Source organism: Solanum tuberosum, unplaced genomic scaffold (genome assembly GCF_000226075.1).
Source record: "Solanum tuberosum cultivar DM 1-3 516 R44 unplaced genomic scaffold, SolTub_3.0 scf00480, whole genome shotgun sequence".
In the NCBI taxonomy this organism is placed as follows: Eukaryota; Viridiplantae; Streptophyta; class Magnoliopsida; order Solanales; family Solanaceae; genus Solanum; species Solanum tuberosum.
In genome coordinates, this window is record NW_006239415.1 from 30,093 (window position 1) to 53,697 (window position 23,605).

Genomic DNA, 23,605 nt, shown 5'->3' on the forward strand with positions numbered 1-23,605 from the left:
TTAAATCTCATATATTTTTTAGTATGAAAAATAAAAATTTTAAAAATCACACTAATTATGAATCGTTAACCGTGAAAGAAGGGAACATAGCATATTCCACTCGTAAGTAACAATAATATGCTTCATTTTATCCTCCATTAAATAAAATAAGGACTTAATCCTCTTTCATCATTAATTTTATTTTAAATCATTAAGATTAATGTTCTTTTCATAAAAGTAATTTGAAAAGAAAAATAGTGAGAAGAGAGGAATAACTAGAAAAATGAGTTAAGAATTTAATTTTAACGATACATGAGTACTGCTAATATAAACACAAACTATTATATAAAAAAAAATAGACAGAGACAAAATCTAATATTTTGATTTTTGAATACTTAAAGGACTAAAATTTATAAGTGTAGAGTTAAGGAACTAAAAGTTTATGGTTAAGTAGGAGTGGACGTTCGGTTCGGTTTAATCAAATTTCGATTTGGTTCTTTGGTATTTGGTTTTAGAAAAGTGTGCACCATATTTCAAACCAAACTAGATCGGTTCGGTTCGATTTTTTCTACTTCGATTCGGTGTTTTTAAATCGATTTTTCGGTGTGAATAAAAATAAAGAGGGAATATGATAAAGTAACAATTGTTGTTCACTTCACACTTCAAACTTCAAAGTAACAACTAACAGTCTAACAATAAAAGTAATAACATCAAAATAGTTTTGTTTAGGCTGGGTGCCCTTTACTGCTTTGAAGTGTAAATGATAAAGTGTGCCCTTTACTGTTTTGTTTAGGCTCCAAAATTTAAAAATTGAAATGGGTCAGGTAAAGTTAAAAATTGAAATGAGCCAGGTAAATATTTTGAGTCAAAATATATATGGGTAAATTTTAGGAATCACATAGTTTTAATATGAAATTACAATCTATCCTTCTTTAGCTTGTAATTACATTAATCCCTTAAAAAGTAACACAAATCGGATACATAATATGTAGCTCAGATACATTAAAGAGTATCTCGGATACATTATAACATAAACCGAATACATTAAAAACTAGCTCTGATACATTAAAAACTAGTTTGGATACATTATAAAATAAACCAGATACATAATATATAGCTCGGATACATTAAATACTGGCTCAGATACATTAATATGTAACTCGGATACATTAAAGAAATAAGGAATTTTAGAGGTTTTTAGAAATAGAAGGGGATATTGGAAATAAGGGAAACATAAGACGTGTATTTCAGTAATTTTTCCAAATATATAAGTATTATTAAATAATATAATTTAAATATTTTTAAATTTATTTAGTAAAACTTCGGTTCTTCGGTGCACCGTAGTTTCGGACCCTTACACCAAACTCCGAACTGAAGAACCGAAGTTCGGAAAAAAAATAACCGACACCAAATTGAAACACCGAAGAACCGATACTGAAGAACCGAAATAGTTCGATTTGGTTCAGTTTTTCGGTTTTCCGGTATTTATGTCCACCCTTATGGTTAAGGACTAAAATTTTGACAATATTTTTAAATAATTAAAATACTAAATTCGATAAATATATAATTAAGGACTATTTTAGACATACTGAGAACCATACATGGCTTTTCTAAACTTTGGGAGTTTGGTTCCTTGTATACACTCGGAATCTATCTGAGTATCTGTAGTTGTGAGTTTTCATCGAAATATCGAAGCAAGAAATTGTGATTTTCGATTGTGGATTAAGGAATTTTGTTCTCGAATTGATATGAATTGGAATAATTGGAGGGCCGTTCAGGCTGAGGCTCAGGGAGGCGGTGAAGGTAGCGAAACGGCTGCCGGAGCTATGGATTCCGGTGATTTGCGTCAAAGGATTGACAACATGATGTAAGTTTTTTTATTTTTGGTTTTGTGACTAGTTCTTTAATTTGTTAAAGGATTTTGAATTTTGAATTTTAGGGTTTTTTTTGTGTTTCTTTGGTTTTCTGAAGAAATCCCACTCCGTTAGAAGTATTGATTAATCAATCTGATACATGGTTTTTCAGTTTCTTTCTGTTTTATGGGAACTCAGTTTATCAGGTGAATTTGGGGGTTTCTTTGTTACTGGTACTGAGTGAGTTAATTGGAAGTTTATGCCCTAGATATTTCCAATTTTGGTAATCAGTCAAGGGGGTAATGTATGTGTACACTCTGACTCCACTCGTGGGGTTACACTTGTGGGATTATACTAGGTATGTTGTTGTTGGTGGGGTGCTGTGGTGGTAATCAGTCAAGGGACTAGTTCAAGTGGGAAAACCTAGTTTTACTCACTGTGATTTATGTTTTGTTTTAGATATGTTGAAATGGTAGGTTGATGTTCGATATAGTTGGATTATAACTACTGATATTTGTTTGGAGGAAATAAGTCTTAATCTTTTGCAGCAGGGTAACTGTTATGTCGAATTATTTTTAATATATTTGAGAAGCATTTATCTAGATTGTGATCTTATCAACACTTTGTTCTTGATATGTCGATATGTTGAAATGGTAGGTTGATGTTCGATATAGTTGCATTTAGCTAATTGGATTATAACTACTAATATTTGTTTAGAGGAAACAAGTTTTAGTATTTTGTAGCAGGGGTGTGATGTCGAGTTATTTTTAATATATTTGAGAAGTATTTATCTAGATTGTGCTCCTATCAAGAGTTTATGGTGACCTTTTTTTGATATGGTTGTATAGAATGGAGACCTTAAAGAGGCATGTTTCTGTCTCTGGGCAAGAAAGAGTACAGGAGCTTAAGGAAATTGCTGTGACGTTTGAAGAAAAGATATATTCTACTGCTACAAGTCAGGTATGTAGTCTAAACTTGTTTCTATTTGTTCGAATTGTAAAGCTAGCTCATGAGGGCGGGGGTAATTTCCAAGACCTTATAAGGGAACCATCCCTCCCTTTTTCATCTGATGTGGGACTCTTGATTAATTTTGTTCTCCTTGAAACCACCCATCCCTTTTTTATCCGATGTGGGATTCTTCAACATGAATGATGCAATTTGTTCTCCACTTCATTGATGTTATTTCTGCTTGTATAAACTTGCATTCGTCTTTCCCGTCATCTAGACGCATTGTATTAGGGATGGCAAGCAGAGCAGTACGGTGCGCTTGCGGGCCAAACCTGCAAAGATTTCAATCCCCCGCCCATATCATTATGTTTATGTAGAATTTCACACTTTTAAACGAACACATTAGTCACTATTTTAGCATTTTTACTAAGACATTGTTGTCATTAAAAAAATAAAAAATTGGATGCACTTATATTTGCTCTCATCAATGTTCTTATAACTGGGAAATGGAAGAGTGTGATACTATATGTTAGTTCATCTTAAGGATGAGATCAGTAAATTTTATTAATTGATAATTTATTTATGTAAAATACCTATTACGTGATGATAAGACCAAAAAAACAGGGTTAATTTTGCATATTGACAGATTTTTCTCACGTGTAAATATTATAGTATCATATTAATTATAACTCCCCAAGAGTACTCACTATATATTTGTCAACACAAAATGGAAATAGTTAAGTTATATGGAATTAAATTAAATAATTTCATATTTGAGTAACCAACATAGATTCACAGTCTACTTTTTACACTAATTTTTGGAACTGACCACTGCATATACTCTATCCTCCCCAAATTCAGTATGTTGTTGTTTGCATCCCTAAGGAAGTTTATTATTAAGAACTTAATTTATTTATTTTCTTGTTTAAACTGCTGTTTTGAGATGTTTTACTTAATCTGAAGGTCTGCAACTCTGCGAACACTATACCCTCCCTAGACCCACTTGTGGGGTTACACTTGCTATGTTGTTGTTTAAACCTGCTGCATACTTCTGCAACCCCCTCCCCCCCCCCCCCCCAATTGCACTGCATCAGTTTTGTAAAAAAATTTGAACCCGCCCTGCATTGCCTAACCCTGTTTGCCAACACTATGTTGTATGTATTTTAACTTATATTTATCTAATATTGCAGCATGATTATCTTCAAAAGATATCTTCATAGATGTTGATCGTGGAGACAAGAAGATCTCAAAATCTTATTCAGCCAAATCCTGCAAGTAGTGGTCAGAATGCCCTTGGTCGAGGTGAACAATGAAATCTCATGTGCTGTATTTCTAATAGGGAAATCTTTTCTGACAGGACGTTTTGTATAAACCTAATTACTTCGTTCTGCTGTTGAAAAATTTGCTCTCTGTAGCTACTAAGTGTACAGGAAATTTTAGATGCTTGAACCATTGTGCTGATCTTTGAGTGATCTAAAATAATTTAGGTGACTACCCCTAGTAAGTATTGTTTGTGCTCTAGATCAGAGTCCTGGCCCTGCTCTTTCTCTACATTCTGACTATTCTTTTCTAATTAGCTAAACCAAAATAAGGGACAGAAGAAAAGCTTATGATTTACAGTACAACATACTGTTGTTTATTTGTCTAATAATAAGTAACTTAGTCAAAGTTCTCTTTTGTATTTTCGAATCAGCTTTCACAAAGCAATGACTTCTATTTCTTGTATCTTAAACTACAAAATACGTGTTTACTTTTGCTGCTTCTTTGTATTTTCTTCTAATGTTATTATTGTTAGAATAGGAATAGGAATAGGAATAGTTATTAGTATCTTGTATTGTAGTGTATATAAATAGTGTCTCTATGTAATAATATAGATACATAATTCAATAATATTCTTCTCCTATATTTCTCACATAATCCAAGCACATTGAGATTGAATTGAAATTATGCATCAAATCCAGCATTTCATGAGAAGACAAGAACATTGATATTGGTGAAGTTGACTAATGAACTTGCAGATATCTCACGAACCCTCATCGGTCCTCGTGTTGTTTACATTTGTAGCAGGCTAGGTACATGACTTGTATGCACTAGCTTGAGGGGAGTGTTAGAATAAGAATAGGTTTATACAATCCTCTTTAAAATAAGAATAGGAATAGTAATAGAAATAGGAATAGTATCCTACTTGATAAAGGATTGTATTGTAGTGTCTATAAATAGAGTCACTATGTAATTATGTAGATACATAATTCAGTAATATTCTTCTCCTATATTTCTCACAATTATGTTTGCTAGTTATTTCATAGCATCTTGACTGGTTTCTTTTTGATTCATTTCTGTAGGATCACACAACATGCAATCCCAAGTCAACAGCCAAGCACTTCCTGTACCTATGGTGGCCAATCAAACTCAAACACGACAACCACTGTTGCAGCAAAACCTTCAGAACAACATGGCATCAACTGGGCTGCAAAATTCTGCTAGCTTGGCTCCTGCACTTCCTTCTGTGAGTAATTTGACTCAGGGTACCATTCCAAATGTCGTGGGCCAGAATTCAAATTTGCAAACCATGCCAAATGTTGGTCAAAACTCAGTAGGAAATGCCATTGGTCAAAACTCAGTAGTAATTAGGGTTTGTATAAACCTAATTACTTTATTCTGCTGTTGAAAAGTTTGCTCTCTGTAGCTACTAAGGGGCCGTTTGGTAGAGTGTATTAACAAAAATAATGCATGCATTAGCTATATGTATTAGTAGTACCTTGTTTGGTGCATTTTTTCATGCTATGTATGACTAATGCTTGCATTAGTTATACACTCTATTGTGTATTGAAGAGTGTATTATTAATACCATGGATTTCTAGGTATTAGTAATGCAAAGAATTTAATACATGCATTAGCACGGTTAAAGACCCAATTACCCCTTAAAAGCACTTTTACATCTTTTCCACCATAATTGTGAAGGACACTTTTGTAAATAAATATTTTTATACAATGCATATTATTTTTAATAAACCAAACCAAACAATGCATAAGAAATAGTCTATGCATAACTAATGCAAGTATAACTAATACATGCATTACTAATATACTCTATTGAGCATTATTTTTATACACTCTACCAAACGACCCCAAGTGTACATGAAATTTTAGATGCTTGAACCATTGTGCTAATCTTTGAGTGATCTGAAATAATTTAGGTGACTACCCCTAATAAGTATTATTTGTGCTCTAGGTCAGAGTCCTATCCCTGCTCTTTCTCTACCTTCTGACTATTCTTTTCTTATTAGCTATCCAATATAAAGGACAGAAGAAAAGCTTATGATTTACAGTAACTTAGTCAAAGTTATCTTCTTTTTTGAGATAATATTTTTTTTTTTGAGATCATAATCAAAGTTATCTTTTGTTGAGGAGAGAAGTCTCAAAATAGTCTATTATCTTTGGACTAGGCTGAAATGATTCTATTTCTTTTGTATGGAGCACTAATAGTTCCTATTCTTTGATAAAGGAGTGAACTTTTAGTCCCAACTTTAAAACCGTTTATCTTTTAACAGGGACAAAACCTACCTGCTGTGGATGAAAGCAAGAATGTTGCAAATGTGCCTGAAATTTTCAATGAAGCTAGTCCCAATTAATGAGGTAAAATGTGTAGAATTTTAAGTGAAGTAATTTACAAGTACATTTTTGGAGGTCTCAAGTTCAAAACCCCTTGCCAGCGAAAGCAAGGGGTTTGCTTTCTGGGTCGAGCTCGTTGCACCAGGCTTGCCTAGTGCGGGTTACCTCTCTTATGTGGTTTGCGAGCTATTGCATAGGAGCGGGGGTTTTACTCTGTGCGCACCCAAAGGGTAGCGGCTGTGGGTTTCCCTTGTCATCAAAAAAATAAATTTACGAGTACATTTTTGTTCTTGTTCTTTCTTTATAGATCTGTTCTTTCAAATGGCTTCAACTGAAAGAGAGAACAAGAACTTGGCAACCATGGCAAGCTCTTGTCCATGGACTTTAGATACTGGATTCAATCCCAAATGTGAAATGAAAAGGATGAAATATTGTAAGTCGGGGAATGGGTCTTAAAATAGTTATTTTATATACACCGTCAGTTTCTACTTGCTTGAGTAAATTACATCAAACAATGAGAATGTCCAATATTTACGCTAATATTCATGGAAAGATAGTCTTATTAATCATTTGCAGATCTTAGGTTTGATATTCGAACTACTAAATGTTTATGCCAAGAACAACACGCCTATATACTAAAAATTGTAATGATGTCAATTTTATTGGGCATGTATAAAGTTCAAGGGGCATGCATCCTGCAACTAATCCATGCATAAATTTACAGTGGCATGCATACATATTAATTATATGGGAGATTATATCGCAACCAGCTCAATTTACAACTTTTGACTTGTACTAGCTATCACCTGGACAAGAGAATCATTTTTATAAAAAGCTAACAAACTGGTCAATAGAATATCTACCCATCTAACAACAAGTGTTGCTGGTATAGTGAACTTCGAAACATTCAGCGAGAAATATTTATACATACCAAGTAATTGTAATTGAGAAACCAATAGTCCTCAACTTGTTATGGAAGAGTAGGAAGACCGTGTTTATAAACATCTAAAGTCCAAAGACTGAAGAAACGTAATACTATAAAAAGTTCTCTAGGCAATCTAAACAAAATGTTTCTATCTTCCTTCATTACACAACAAGCCTTGCTGGTATAATGAACTTCGAAACATTCCGCTAGATATATATTTACATACTAAGTAATTGTAGTTGAGAAACCAATAGTCCTCAACTTGTTATGGAAGAGTAGGAAGACCATGTTTATAAACATCTAAAGTCCAAAGACTGAAGAAACGTAATACTATAAAAAGTTCTCTAGGCAATCTAAACAAAATGTTTCTATCTTCCTTCATTACACAACAAGCCTTGCTGGTATAATGAACTTCGAAACATTCCGCTAGAAATATATTTACATACTAAGTAATTATAGTTGAGAAATCAATAGTCCTCAACTTGTTATGGAAGACTAGGAAGACCATGTTTATAAACATCTAAAGTCCAAAGACTGAAGAAACGTAATACTATAAAAAGTTCTCTAGGCAATCTAAACAAAATGTTTCTATCTTCCTTCATTACACAACAAGCCTTGCTGGTATAATGAACTTCGAAACATTCCGCTAGAAATATATTTACATACTAAGTAATTGTAGTTGAGAAACCAATAGTCCTCAACTTGTTATGGAAGACTAGGAAGACCATGTTTATAAACATCTAAAGTCCAAAGACTGAAGAAACGTAATACTATAAAAAGTTCTCTAGGCAATCTAAACAAAATGTTTCTATCTTCCTTCATTACACAACAAGCCTTGCTGGTATAATGAACTTCGAAACATTCCGCTAGAAATATATTTACATACTAAGTAATTGTAGTTGAGAAACCAATAGTCCTCAACTTGTTATGGAAGACTAGGAAGACCATGTTTATAAACATCTAAAGTCCAAAGACTGAAGAAACGTAATACTATAAAAAGTTCTCTAGGCAATCTAAACAAAATGTTTCTATCTTCCTTCATTACACAACAAGCCTTGCTGGTATAATGAACTTCGAAACATTCCGCTAGAAATATATTTACATACTAAGTAATTATAGTTGAGAAATCAATAGTCCTCAACTTGTTATGGAAGACTAGGAAGACCATGTTTATAAACATCTAAAGTCCAAAGACTGAAGAAACGTTATACTATAAAAAGTTCTCAAGGCAATCTAAAGAAAACGTTTCTATCTTCCTTCATTACACAACAAACCTTGTTGGTGTAATGAACTTCGAAACATTCAGCTAGAAATATATTTACATACTAAGTAACTGTAGTTGAGAAACCAATAGTCCTCAACTTGTTATGGAAGACTAGGAAGACCATGTTTATAAACATCTAAAGTCCAAAGACTTTGAAGTCATGATACTATAAAAAGTTCTCTAGGCAATTTAAACAAAACATTTCTATCTTCCTTCATTACATAGCTCTTGGAGAAGTTCACTAAGACTTATCTGGTTGAAAATCCATGAGCAGATCATGTGGAAGAAAACGATTCAAGTGAAGATCGAGAATAGCAAAAGATACAAACAAGATTACTGTATATCTTTAGTTCTACATGTATATGTTTTGCTACAGGTGGTCTAAATTGAGAGGAAAGAGAAGAACGAAGGTTAGAGATTAGGAGAAACACGTGAGAGGGTTATGATTGTTAAAAAGTTTCACAATGGTTAGGATTATGACCGAAAGTCCACCACTTTAACAAAGAATAAGGATTATTAGTGCCCCTGGAAAAGAAATAGGGTCATTTTAAGCCTAGGTCTAAAGATAGTTAACTATTTTGATCCTTTTCTTGCATGTTGAGAAATAGTTGAGGAGAGATTAGAGAAAATTGAGGCGCTTATTTAAGAAAGGTGGAGACATTTTTGGCTATTAACAAAAAAATGACTTATTCGGTGTTTCTGGGGCATTAGACGTCCAGCTAAGTATGTGAACTCCCTCATGGACAGGCTACGGTCGACCAAAGAGGAAACAAATTATTTTGGTACTTATCCTAATTTTGATGCGACAATTGTTTATGTTAGTCAATTACAGTGATCAGGGACTAGTTTTTGATGAAATTGAAGAAACCCCAAAATTCAAGAATCAAACTTCAAAATTAATCTGATTGTGCTTCAATAAATAGTGCTTCGTGGATTTGTTATACTTCAAAAAATAATATCTTCATTGAACAAACAAGAGAATCAAAAATATAATCCGACTTTTGACAGATAAAAATTGTTTGTTAAATCTATAAAGTTTCCTTCATTTTCAACACTACATGAACATTACAATGTATTATTTTCATGCATCCTCACAAAACTTCAATGGTGATAGATGAAGTGTTTAGGGAAGCGAGCGTTGGTTTATGTCATCAACATAAACAACAGGTACAACAAATGCCGATGTTGTTTTCTTTTAAAAAACACAAAAGCAAGGAAAGTCACTATTGTATTCTTCGTCAAGGAATATTCATTAAGGTGATTAAGTCATTTCCTCTGATTTTCTCAATATAAGGACAATGAACAAATTTATTGAAACTTGTAAGTACTTAAAGCATTTTGAATCTTCAAGAATTTTCATATAAATTTTGTCTAGTGACAATATCCTGCATTCAATTGGTGACATCCTTTGATGCCCAAACTGTTGGTCCAATTAGCTTACACTTATTAAGATGCATGATGCATCATTTCACTTGATAATCATTTCTAATTTTGTCAATTGACAATATCTAGTATTAAATGCATGACAGCCTCTGATGGATGCATGGGTTGTTGGTCCAATAAGCTTACACTTATCAAGATGCATGATGCATCATTTCATTTGATAAGCATTTCTACGTCAGTATGCTTGAATAGATGTAGAATTCAGATTGTCACAATTTTTTACAATATTGTGCGCTATATTGTATCAAATATATCGTTGATGAGCCATCATTTTGTATCAATTCACAATGCGACATAACTTACTAAGATCTCATCACATTATTATTTACAGGTACCTTAAGCTCTCGTGAGGTTTCATAAGTCGTAGGCTCTTCAAGAGCACATTGTCTCCTTATTATGATCATTTTCCCCCTTTTCTAAGGATAATTGGAACCGACTTATTTACCATGCTTTATGCATGCCGTAGACTTTGTCCTTCTGGGACATTCTGAAATATGAGTTAATTTTAGGTCAGCTAATGATTCTAGCATTTGACTTGAATTATCTTTCGAATGAGTATTGTACGGATGAGGTACTTGAAGCTCTCATAAGTCGTAGGCTCTTCAAGAGCATGTTGCCTCTTTATTATGATCTCTTTTTTTTTCCTATTTAAGGATTATTGCAATTGGAATCGATTGGTTTACCATGCTTTATGCATGTCGTGAACTCGGTTCTTCCGGGACATTTTAAAAGAGCATTTGCAACTGAAATATGAAATTAATTTTGGGTCAGCAAATGCTTCTAGCATTTGACTTGAATTATCTTTTGAGTGAGTATCCTTGTATCCTCTATGACCAACCTCTGGCACCTTTTCATTGACACGTCTATTCAACTCCCCTTTACATGTCCAAATCATCTCAGCACCATAGAGGCCAGTCCCACCTTCATCCAAATATCTTCATATATCGCACTCTAAAACCTATTAGATGGAAATATTTGGTACCTGATCTTGAATCAATTGAAAAAGGGTAATTAGTCATAAATTGTTGGTCTGATGCATAGAAGTGTTGTTGAATACAATATGTCATACCATTGACCAACACCCAAAGTTTTGTTCTCATAAGCAGTGGTTCAGGTATTTATTGAAGGTATTCAATATCAAATTAGCTTGGATATAGATCTGCATTATCACGATGAATTGTCTTGATTACACAATCTAAAAACTATGTTGTTAACTCAAGCAAAGAACTTTGTGAATGTCAAACTGCATATTTACAATAAATGCACATGTGGTCATCTTATAGATGCATCTATTTAAGATATCACATGATAGGTGAACATGCCGATACTGACCTTTTAAATTTTTCAGGTTTTAGTGGATTCAATTCAAATATTAATTGGTCTAATCAACTTATCATGAGAACAAACAACATAAAAGAATTTTGAAGAATTTTGTAGTTCAATATATTTTGCATACTTAATATGCACATCTTCAGGATTCCAAAATTATTCATGATTAACATCTAAATATTTTTTTAATCCAAGCGGTAATTTTATATTATTGTCACTTCCTTTAGGAATGTGTATGAATTGTTAATTTGTTCAGGCAAATTAATTAAACATACCGTAGAAAGCATTCACCAAGATTTATTTCCTTCCGCCTTAAAATGATACTTAAATAAAGTCATTCAAGATGTTTTTATGTACGACAAGTACATATTGCAATGACTTCCATACCACAAAAATAACATGTATATGCTTTGTTATTTTATCTCTTCAGGAGACAAGTTGTGGTATTTCTTTCATTCATTTCGGGAAATGAATCCTGATTATTTGAATGTGCTTGAAATACAACATTCATCAATAGCTTACTCCCTTCGTCCCATTTTATGTGAGGCAGTTTGACACGATACGGAGTTTAAGAAAGAAATGTAGACTTTTAAAACTTGTGGTCCAAGATGAATGATAGAAATTTGTGTCCCTTAAATCATTTCATTAAGGGTAAAATAGACATTTTATAGTTAAATTGTCACTTAATATAGAAATGTGTCATTCTTTTTTAGACAGACTAAATATGAAAGTAAGTCACATAAATTGGGACAAAGGGAGTATTATTTTTCTCAAGCACAATAAGACACTTCTTCAAAGTATTTCTCAGACATTTTTCAAATTACTTTTGCTTATGGAGAAAATTTTGAAGTTTTACTATTTGAAGAATGTGAGTTCAAAATTTTACCACATTTTTTTTTATAAAGTTAAAGTTGTTCTTCAGCATTAAGGGTATGCTGGCTACCTCCAAAAAGTTACAATCTAAAACCATAATTACATAGATCCTAGGAAATCTACCAACTGTTCTACTTCTTCTATACCATCTTCTTTACACCAAAAAAACAACACGTTAATGCAATTTTCTTTAACTTTCTAAATAGAGTTAGTAATATTCTCATGACACCTAAGGTTTCTTTCTCTCCAAATAGCCCACCAGACACAAGTAGGTACTATAGACCACCATCTTTTTTGGGTCCTGCTCCCCCCCCCCCTCCTCATCCAGCAGCTCAGAAGATCAGCAGTATGTTCTGGCATCACCCAGGGCTCTTGAGAAATGCTGAGAACCATGCGCCACACCTGGACAGTAACCCTACAGTGTAGGAATAAGTGGCTGTTAGTTTCTTCCTTCTCATGACAAAAAAAACATCTGGAAACAATCTGGAAGCCTCTTTTCTTGAGTTTTTCTTGAGTGAGACATGCCCTTCTGATGACCAACCAGGTGAAGCATTTCACCTTGTTTGGGGTGTTGCCCTTCCATATTTGTTTCCATGGACCAAGAAATCCCCCAGAGTGAGTCACGACCTCTCTCTTATACAGTCTACGCACAGAGAGCTTACCATCAGAGTTATGTTTCCATCTTATACTATCTGCTTCTGTAGTAAGACCCGTGAATTCACCCAATTTGAGTAGCAATTCAGCAATTCTATCCACTTTCCAATCATTTAGATTTCTCCTGAAAGTGAGGTTCCATCCCTGAGGGGACCAAATCTCAGCAATTTTAGCCTCAGGATTGGTACAAAAAGAAAAAAGATCAGGGAAGACCAAGTTTAAACACTCTTGTTCAATCCACTTGTCCTTCCAAAAAAATATTTTGTTACCCTCTCCCACCTTGACCACCAAATTCTCCTTTAGACTATCCCATAAATTTCTGATTGATCTCCAAACTGATACCCCATACGTGCTATATACTACATTAGACACCCACTCCTCCATCTGTCCATACTTGTTGAGAATTGCTTTCCTCCATAATGCCTGATCTTCAACCACAAATCTCCAAAGCCATTTAGAAAGTAAACTTTTGTTCTGGACCCTCAGATTTTTTATGCCAAGACCTCATGTCTTCTTACTTAGTAAGGTTGTCTGCCATTTAACTAAGTGTATTTTTTCCCTTCTTTGTTCCCCGACCATAGAAAATCACGCCTCAATTTATCCAACCTCTCTTCTACCTTTGCTGGTAAAAGGAAAAGTGACATAACATATGTAGGCAACGCATCCAGAACTGAATTGATCAGAGTGACTCTTCCTCCCAGAGATAGATAGTTTGCCTTCCAATTAGCCAACCTCTTCTCTGTCTTCTCAATGATTCCATCCCAAATCTCAAGCTCCTTGTGATTATTCCCCAAAGGCATTCCCAGGTAAGTAGTTGGTAAGTGCTCTATCTTGCATTGCAAGATGCTTATCAACAGCTGAATATTTGCCACTTCCTTGATTTGGAAGATGTTGTTTTCCCCCCAGTTCACAGCCAGTCCGGAGATGGCCTCAAAAATCACCAAAACAACTCTAATGTAACTAACTTGCTCGCAAAATATTAGTGTGCCATCTGCATATAAAAGGTGACATATTTGTAAATTGACCCCTGACTGATTATCAATGTTGAAACCCTTTATCCAGTTGTTCTGATTGGCCACTCTAATCATACTGTTAAGACCCTCCGTTGCTAAAATAAATAGGAAAGGGGAGAGAGGATCTCCATGTCGTAGTCCTCTCTCAGAAGGAAAAAAAACAGCAGGTTATCCATTAACAAGTATGGAGAACCTGACAATTTTGATGCAAAAACCTATCCATTTAAGCCATTTGTCTCCAAACCCCATCTGCCTTAGAATATTAAGTAGAAACTCCCAATTGACATGATCATATGCCTTTTCTATATCAAGCTTGCACATAATTCCTGGGATCTCTCCTTTAATCCTTGAATCTACACACTCACTTGCTATTAATGCGGCATCCATAATTTGTCTTCCTTGAATGAAGGCCATTTGATGATTGTTCACTAATTTGCTTATCACTTTCTTTAATCTCTCTGCCAACAGCTTACCAAAGACCTTGTACACACCACTAATGAGACTAATGGATCTAAAATCCCTAAGTTCCATAGCTCCTGTCTTCTTTGGAATTAGAGCCACATAGGTGGAGTTGAGGCTCTTCTCTATCTCATGTCTTTCATGAAATTGTCTCACTGCTTTCATGAAGTCTGTCTTCAGAATCTCCCAGAAGATTTGGAAAAAACTCATCGGAAAGCCATCTGGTCCGGGGGCCTTATCACTAGCACATGATTTTATGCAATTAAAAACTTCATCTTCCTCGAATTGCCTCTGCAACCATACATTTTCCTCTTGTGTAATGCTTTCCGCTCCCTGAGTTCAAAATTTTACCACTTCCGGAGTAAATTTTGAAGTTCTACTACTCCAGGAGTAAAGTACACAGTTCTACTACTTCGGGAGTAGATATTAGATTCTTACTACTTGGGGAGTTGGTGGCAAAGTGTTTACTACTTCTGGAGAGAATTTTAGGTTTATGTCACGCCATAAACTACTCCTAGACATGATTGGCACCCAACACAAACCACTGACCAGGTCAACCCAATTTCCATACCTGAACCATTAATTCACAACATTTGATGAATTAAATAAGTATTCAAACAGTATGATAAATAAATATGAACACTTAGGGTCGGTTTGAAAGCCACTAGGTAATTGAAATTGGTGTCATTACTCATTACTAGGGTAGTAAATCCAGCCTAGTAATTACATAACCTAGTAATTACATTGACCTGTTTGTCAATCTTTCGATGATTAGGTTAAAAAAGATCTTGTACACCACTCCAATTATGTTGATTGGTCTGAAATCTTTTAATTTCATTGCCTCAGGTCTTGTTGACCAATATCAATTAGAAAGGTGTACAAATTGAGATTGGTAGTACCCGAAGCTTTTCTTTTGAATTTGTTAAAGGACCATGATGCTGCTTGCTTGTACTCTCCCATTTCTAGTTCCTTTAACAAAATTATAATTATTAAGGTTTTGGCCAATAATGACAAATTAAAGTAATTCTCCAATTTTGCAATAGTATCAGTTTACTATTTTGGGAGGAAAATTCAGATTTACTACTTTGTAAGTAAATTTCAAAACATTCCTCTATAATTATTTTACCCCGTCTGGAAGTGTTTGGTGATAACTTCACGATCAACATTCTTTTATTAGTGTGACAATAATCATCATCATCGTGTAAACATCAACGTGTATAAAACATAATCAAGTTATGCATGAACCATGATATTCATATTTTAATTAATTCATCACACTCACAAGTTCTTAGTTTCATAATATTCCCATGATGGCAGAGTATCGTACTTATAATGTGTTGTAAAATAATAAACAAAAGGAAGAAAATTGTAGAGAAACGTTGAGAGAAGGTAGAAAGCTTCTAATTTCTCTCAATGAATATAATACAATGACTGAGAACTCCTTTATGTATAAGGGAAAACTAACTTGGTCCAAAAGTAATTAGCTCTAAATTTTCTCCAAGAAACAAAATAGTTGCAGTATTCAAGTAGTAGGCAACATTCGTTTTTACTCTTGAGTTGGCCAAACCATTATGTTTTATTTCTTCTTTACAAGTGATCCAAGAATGTTTCTATTAATTTTTTCAGCTAAAATTTCAATATATTATATATGCTACATATGTTGTACATATTTATAGAATCTTGTAGGTAACGAGACTACAATTGATTATTTGTACATATTGTATGGTGTTAAAGGATCTAAACGTGTAACAATGTAAGAGAGTAAAAGCTCTAAAACTGTAAAGTATCCTTACATGCTTGTTGAATATGAAGCATTGTTGATCGTTAGGGAAGGAGTGTTTGCTTGAGGTTAGATTATTAAGAAGGGTATTTTAGTAATTTAACTTTTAAGTTGGGATTTCTACTTTTAATATAATATGAATAAATATAGATTAAAAAGATGGACATATTTGTATATATACTCATTCTTAGACAAGTACATTTAGATGGCTACTAGAATGTATCTATTTACTTGAAATAATATCTGCCACTGTCCCCCAAAATTTGCTTGAAATTTTAATGTTGTAAGCAATCAACTTCTTTATTTTGTGCTATCCTCAATTTTGTTTTATTTGTAGTACCTTCATATTCTTCAGCTCAGATGGGAAACGTAAATGATTCTGATTGGCAAGAAGAAGTTTTTCAAAAGGTTCAATTATCAGTATACTTAACCATCCAATTCGTTATTTTGTTATTATTCAAGTGAAACAGTTTCTCCTTGTGAGTAAGTTGAATCTCATGCTTGTTAAACTTCAACACGTGTTGCAGAATGCGTCCCAACTTAACAAGCATGAGTTCAACTTGCTCACTTGGAGAAACTGTTTTTGCTTGAGAAGCACGTAAGTTTCTTTCTTAGTGGAAAATGGCCGCATAAGCCTACTTCTATATTGCCCGAGCAACTTCCTCAGCCTTCCATGCATACAACAACTTAGGTATGCCGTATGAACTTGTTTCGATAATTCAATTGTTTTCACCTTGTTGAAGTTGTTTTTCTGCTTGTGTTAAAATACATCTACATTTCCTATAATTGTTTGTACAAAACCTTGCCATGCAACAATCTGAAATTTGGCGAGTGTTTTCTTCGGTGGGGGGTGGAGCTTTGATAGCTTTGGACTTGTGATAATTGTCCAAACATAAATCTCTTAAGTGATATATGATCTCTCTTGTTTCTTTTGATTTATTCTAAGATCTCATGTGTTTAAGTATAATGATATAAAGGTTGAAAATTTGAGTAGAAGGTTAGTAAGCAATTGATTGTCGTACATCTAGTAGAACATCAGCGCTCAAATTCCTTAATCGTTATTGTCCAGGCTTCGATGATCAACCAGGCACATTATGGTTGTTTTGAAATCTTGGATACACCTTTGAGCACATGTTGAGGAATGATTGGAGAAAATCGAGACTCATTCCAAAAAGGTAGAAACATTGTTTGCCGGGGGTGGAGCAAGGTAAGGCTGAGGGGTTCATCCGAACTCTCTTTGGCAAAAAATTACATTGTTTATACATGCTTAATATTATTTTTTTATGTATATATAATAGATGTTGAACCTACTTAGACTTTTTCTAGTGTTTACTTGTTCATATTTTGAACCCTCTAAGATCCTTTAAGAACTCTTGAGATAGTTATGACTCGCAAAATTTGTGATCTATCAAGTCACAAAATTCATATATCTTTTGTTTTGTTCTAAGATCTCACATGTTTAAAATTAGTAACTTTTTGCAATTTATCGATCTTTTCCGTTACTAATGATATCTCAATTTTCCATATGAACTCTCTTGTTAAGGACCAAAATAGTTAGTATCCCTTCTTTATTTTATAATAATTTAACAATGGAGAAAACTTTTGAAAAAGAGATTATTTGTCTTTCTCTTTCATAATCTGCCTTTAAAATTAGTTATGAACTCATTATATAGGCTAATTTCTTTTGTGATCATGCAATCAACATGATTTTGTAGGTGAAATGATAACGATTGAGTGATTGTTTTTATTATAAAATAGGGTTGAATAACTTTTAAAAATAATTATCATTAGTTGAGTGACCTTTATGTTACAACATAAAGTTTAATGACTTTTCTATTATAAAATTGAATGACTTTTTGAGATAATTATCATTAGTTGAGTGCCTTTGTGTTACAAAATAAATTTGAGTGAGTTTGTGAGATAAAAATTTATTATTTGAGAGACCATACCAAAAATTAACTCTATATTATATAAATATACCAGGGCTAACATTAGGGGGAAAGTTTATCAGAATTGAGATGTATACTGATACTTAAGAATGTGAGGATACCGGCCCGGCCATGGTTGCCACCGTAGCTTCGACTGTAGAATGGTCAACAAGACGTATTTCCTTTTTCTTATTGTAACCTCTACTTGATTTTTTCATTTCTTTTGTCAATGATTATACACTACTACTACAGTACTACATATTCATAGAATTGCAGGGGATCTCCCATTGGGAGTCTCAGGTTTGAAATCTTGCTACATGCTTTCTCATCGGGGATTGTCTAGTGTAGTATCTCTCCTATGTGGTTTGAGGGAGAGTTTTACTCCGTCAACCCTAAGAAGAGTAGTGTTTGTGGGTTCCCTTATCATAAATAAAAAAGAAAAGGAAATGATGAAGGGTAGAGGGTGGACCCATGATCTGATGAGTTTCTAACTCTGCGCCATTGACCACAGGGATTCTTGGCTATAAAAAAAGGTAAAAATAGTGAACAATAATGACATAGATGCTTTTATTTTATTGGACCACTATCAATTCTTTATTCATGGAAAGAGTACAACAACATAGTGTAATTTTACTAGCGGTGTCTGCGGTGTCGGCCCAAAAAAGTGATAGAGATTTGTAAAATTAATTGTAATTACAATATTATCCAACACAGAGTGCACTTTTGAATGGTAACCAAAAATATTGTGTTGGAGATTCATACTTCTACAGTAGTATAAGATTAAAAGATGGAAATATTAGCATATAACCAAATACCCAATCAATACCCCAGTGTAAAGTGGGAAACTTAACTTTCTTAGACAAGTACATTTGGAGGGAAATTAAAATGTATTAACATACCTAAAATATTTAACACTGTCCCAAATTTGCCTGAAATTTAATGATATAAGCAATCAAGTTCTTTAATATTTGTGCTTTCCTCAATTTTTGTTTTGTTTGTAGCAACTTTAGGTTCTACAGTTCAGACCGGAATTGCAAATGGAGGTGATTGGCACGAAGAAGTTTATGTAAAAGTATTGTTTGGAATGATATTTTTTATCTGCACAAGATTTTGAAAACTGTGGAAATTTGATGTGGGTTTTGATAAACTGCCTGGCTATAACATTATAAGAAATAGCTGAATATTTTTGAAATATTGCCTATGATTTTAGAGTAACAGAGAAGGTTTACCATACCAAGTGATTAGTTAAATTCATGGTTGTATCCCTCCCTTCAAGGTTCTTTATGTATTCCGTTTCTTAAGACGAAATAAAAAATTGAGTATGATAATGGGTAACTTGTTAGAAACGGGTATATTGTCAATTGAAAAGTAGTAATGCAACTACATCTCAATCCCAAGCAAGTTGAGGCTGCCTATATGAATCTCACTGTAGACGACGCTCTATTTAAGCTTGTCTTGGTTCAATATTGTCAACAACAAAAAAATAGTTTCACAAGCACTGAAATAATTGAGAAGTGAAGTATTATTTGATAAATTAACTGATTATAGAAAATTAGTTGTTGAATGTTGTGATCGTATTAGCAAGTTTGAACCTGTGACCCCCCTCTAACCCATACGTCACAAATTCACTCTTACATCATTTTTTTAAAAATCTTTTTTTATGACTAGGGAACCCACACTCGCTATCCTTAGAGTTCGCACAAAGTAAACCTCGTCCACATACCACATAGGAGAGATAAACCACACTAAACAACCCTGTGCGACTAGCCCGATTGAGAAAGCATGCAGGAACATTTTAAACCTGAGACTTTTCTACGAATATGAAGTAGAGGTAGTAGTGAATTATCCAAACAATTATGTTGGAAGTTGGTGAGATTTTTGTCACATCACCTTCCATGGGCCCTGTACGGGTTGCATCGATGGATTAGTTTGACCATCAAGAGATTGTGGTTGTTGAAGCTGCACGGAAGACTGAGGAAGGTTCTCCTGCACCGGAGAAGTAAGCTTTTTCGTCTGATTAGGTGTGACTAAGAAAATAATCTATGTGCTTCTCAACCAAAAGCATTTTCTCCTTGCGAGTAAGTTGAATATGATGTTTGTTAAGCCCCAAGAAATACAGAATGCGTTCCAATGTCATCTTGGACATCTTGAGCTTTACAATTTGCTCATTTGTAAGATGCTAATGAAGAGAGTCATGCTTAAAAGCAGAAACAAAAATAAGTTATTTCATGCTCAAAAGTTTGCTAAGGGCATGAAATTTTGAGCATGAAATAACTGATTTTTGTTTTTGATTATAAGCATGACTCTCTTCATCAGCATCTTACAAATGAGTAAATTGTAAAGCTCAAGATGTCCAAGTTGGCATTGGAACGCATTCTGTGTTTCTTGGGGGTTAACAATCATCATATTCAACTTACTCACAAAGAGAAAATGCTTTTGGTTGAGAAGCACATATTTTTTTCTTAGTCCCAATCAGACGGAAAAGCCTACTTCTCCAGTGCAGGAGCAACTTCCTCAGTCTTCCGTGCAGCTTCAGCAACCACAATCTCTTGATGGTCAAACTAATCCATCGATGCAACTCGTACAGGGGCCCATGGAAGGTTATGTGACAAAACTCTCACCAACTTCCAACATAATTGTTTGGATAATTCACTACTACTTCTACTTCATATTTGTAGAAAAGTCTCAGGTTTAAAATGTTCTTGCATGCTTTCTCAATCGGGTTTGTCGCACAGGGTTGTTTAGTGTGGTTTATCTCTCCTATGTGGACGAGGTTTACTTTGTGAGAACTCTAAGGCTAGCAAGTACGGGTTCCCTAGTCATAAAAAAGATCTTTTAAAAAATGACGTATGGGTTAGAGGGGTGTCTCACATGTTCAAACTTGCTATAGTCTAAAGTCGTTATTTAAGTGAATGGAGAAGGGTAGAGCATGGACCCATTATCAGTCGCTTTTCTAACTCTGCACCATTCGCCTCGGGATTTCTCAACTATTAAAAAAGGTAAAGAATAATGAACAACAACATACTTAGTATTATCCTACTAGTGGGGTTCGGTGAGGGTAAGATGCTTGCATATTTTACCCTACCTTTTGGGGTAGATAGACCGCTCAAAAGAAGTGTATTAATTCGTAAAATTAATTGTAATTACAATATTATCCAACACAAAGTGAACTTATGAATGGTAATCAAAATTGTGTGGGAGGTTTGTACTTTTTTAATAGTATAGATTGAAATATTAATATATACCCAATCAATACCCTAGTGTAAAATGGGAAACTTAATTGTCTTAAACAAGTACATTTGGAGGGAAGTTAAAATGCATTAATATACCTGAAATATCTAACACTAATCCAAAATTTTCCTGAAATTTTTATAATGTAAGCAATCAACTTCTGTAATATTTGTTTTATCCTCAATTTTTTGAAAATGCAAATGGAGTTGATTGGCAGGAAGAGTTTTACCAAAAGGTATTGTTTGCAAGGGTATTTTCATTTTGCATAAGATTTTGAAAACTGTTGAAATTACATATGTGGATTTTGATAAACTAGTTGGTTATAACATTATAAGAAATAGTTGAATGTTTCCTATGATTATAGAGCAATAGAAGAGGTTAACCATACCAAGTGTTTAGCTAAATTCACGGTCGTACCCCTCCCCCGCAAGGTGCTTTTATGTATTCCATTTTTTTTAGAGGAAACAGATATTTAGCATGTTACTAGATAACTTGTTAGAAACTGGTATATTCTCAATTTAGAAGTACTACTACAACTACACCTTAATTCGAACCACATCTACAAAATGCCAGTACCATGCTGCTGCTTCAAAGCCAACGTGATGCTCCTTTGTCAGATGACCAAGATATGAATTCTCACCGTCAATGGTGCTTTTTTTAAGCTTGTCTACGCAAAATATTGTCAACGACAAAAAATAAGTTTCACAAGCACTGACATAATTGAGAAGTCAAGTACTCTTTGATAAATTAATTGATTACAGAAAACTAGTTATTGATTACTAAGATCACATCATCTTAATTCATGAGGTAATATGTTTGTAAGTTTGGATCAAAGTCTTCTTAGTATGTCACCAATTTGCTTTACTAGCTAGGAATAAGTTGGAATACTTTGACTTCTTCAAGAATAAACATGTAACACTAACATGCTTTGTATACTCCATTCTTGTCGTTTTTCACTTGTGAAGGGTGTAAAGTTAAAAAAACATTAGAAAATGATGATTTCCATTAAACCGTATTATATCTCCAAACCCAACTTTTAAAAAGTATATTCTAATACTTCTTGATTGGGCTGGTCTATGATCACATTATGGAAGCAAACCTCAGTTGCTTATTTTACCATCTACATGTTAATCAATTGTAGTCTTTCTCTTTTACTTCACTTTTAACCTTTTTATCTGAAAGGTTCTTTTGTGAGGATCTGTAGTTTGTTCTTTATTACATCGTACAGTTGATTCTAATTATCACCTAATCACATGGGAATGTGTTCTTGACATTTCTTTCGGGGAAGGAATTAAGGCCTCCCGAGTTCTTCAGGCAAGGGCTTGATTTATCTGAAATTAAAGAGCACTTGAGTCAATATTCTGCTGAATTCGGGAACCTTGCGAGCTATGTTATTTGTCTCTTTATGACATTTCTTGAATTTTCCTCCCTTTTTCTTTGTCGTGGGAGGTAGCTGAATTTCAAAAGTTTGCTAAGGGAAAGAAATAGGACTGACTAAACTGATTTTTGTTTCTGATTTTAAGCAGGACTCTCTTCCACAGCATCTTACAAATGAGCAAATTGTACAACTCAAGATGTTCAAGATGACATTGGAACGCATTCTGTGTTTCTTGGGGGTTAACAAGCATGATATTCAACATGCTCAGAAGGAGAAATTGCTTTTGGTTGAGAAGCACAAAGATTTCTTTCTTAGTCCCTATCAGCTGCGAAAGCTTACTTCCTCAGTCTTCCATGCAGCTTCAGCAACCACAATCTCTTGATGGTCAAACTAATCCCTCGATGCAACCCGTACAGGGCAATCTTGGATCCCTACAACAAAATTCAAACAACCTGCAACAGTCACTCCTTAAGCAGCGCTCACAGCAAATGTTGCAGAACTAACAATTAAGACAGTTGCACCACCATCGACAAATACAACATCAATCTTTTCAAAGACAGCAATTAATGAAACGGCAGCACGAGCAACAAATGTTGTAGAACCAGCAATTAAGACAGCAGTACCACCATCGGCAGATACAACAACTTCTTTTTCAAAGATAGAAGTTAATGCAACAGCAACAAGCAAAGCAATAGTAGACCATGCTATTGCCAACCCACCAGATGTCACAGCTTCAACAGTCTTCCATGCAGCTTCAGCAACCACAATCCCTTGATGGTCGAAACTAATCCGCAGATGCAATCCGTGTAGGGTTCCATGGATGGCAATGCAACAAAACAATATTGCCGACTTGCAACATGATTGTTTGGATAATTCATTTGTTTTTTTATCGCACTCGTGAACGCATGCACCCTTCCCTAGATTATGTGAAGTAAT

General features: G+C 34.2%; 1 protein-coding gene and 1 non-coding gene across 4 annotated transcripts; both read left to right on the forward strand.

Moving 5' to 3' along the window:
• Positions 1-1,585: 1,585 nt before the first annotated feature.
• LOC102597515 (uncharacterized) lies at positions 1,586-23,203 on the forward strand. 3 transcript variants are annotated; one of them, XR_001471951.1, is made up of 7 exons: positions 1,586-1,846; positions 2,681-2,792; positions 3,971-4,082; positions 5,123-5,286; positions 6,332-6,416; positions 17,202-17,339; positions 22,818-23,203. XR_001471951.1 is itself a non-coding variant. In XM_015303937.1 (6 exons), the coding sequence occupies exons 3-6, from the start codon at positions 4,068-4,070 to the stop codon at positions 23,049-23,051; spliced, it is 498 nt and encodes a 165-aa protein (XP_015159423.1). In that variant the 5' UTR covers positions 1,586-1,846; positions 2,681-2,792; positions 3,971-4,067; the 3' UTR covers positions 23,052-23,198. The 3 variants fall into 3 exon arrangements, 1 of the variants encoding a protein (XP_015159423.1); XR_001471952.1 differs by having other exon boundaries at positions 17,202-17,307; XM_015303937.1 differs by lacking the exon at positions 17,202-17,339 and having other exon boundaries at positions 22,818-23,198.
• On the forward strand, positions 16,608-16,706 carry MIR8038B (microRNA MIR8038b). The gene has a single exon (NR_127199.1). It is a non-coding gene; the product is annotated as a microRNA MIR8038b (primary transcript).
• Positions 23,204-23,605: the final 402 nt, after the last annotated feature.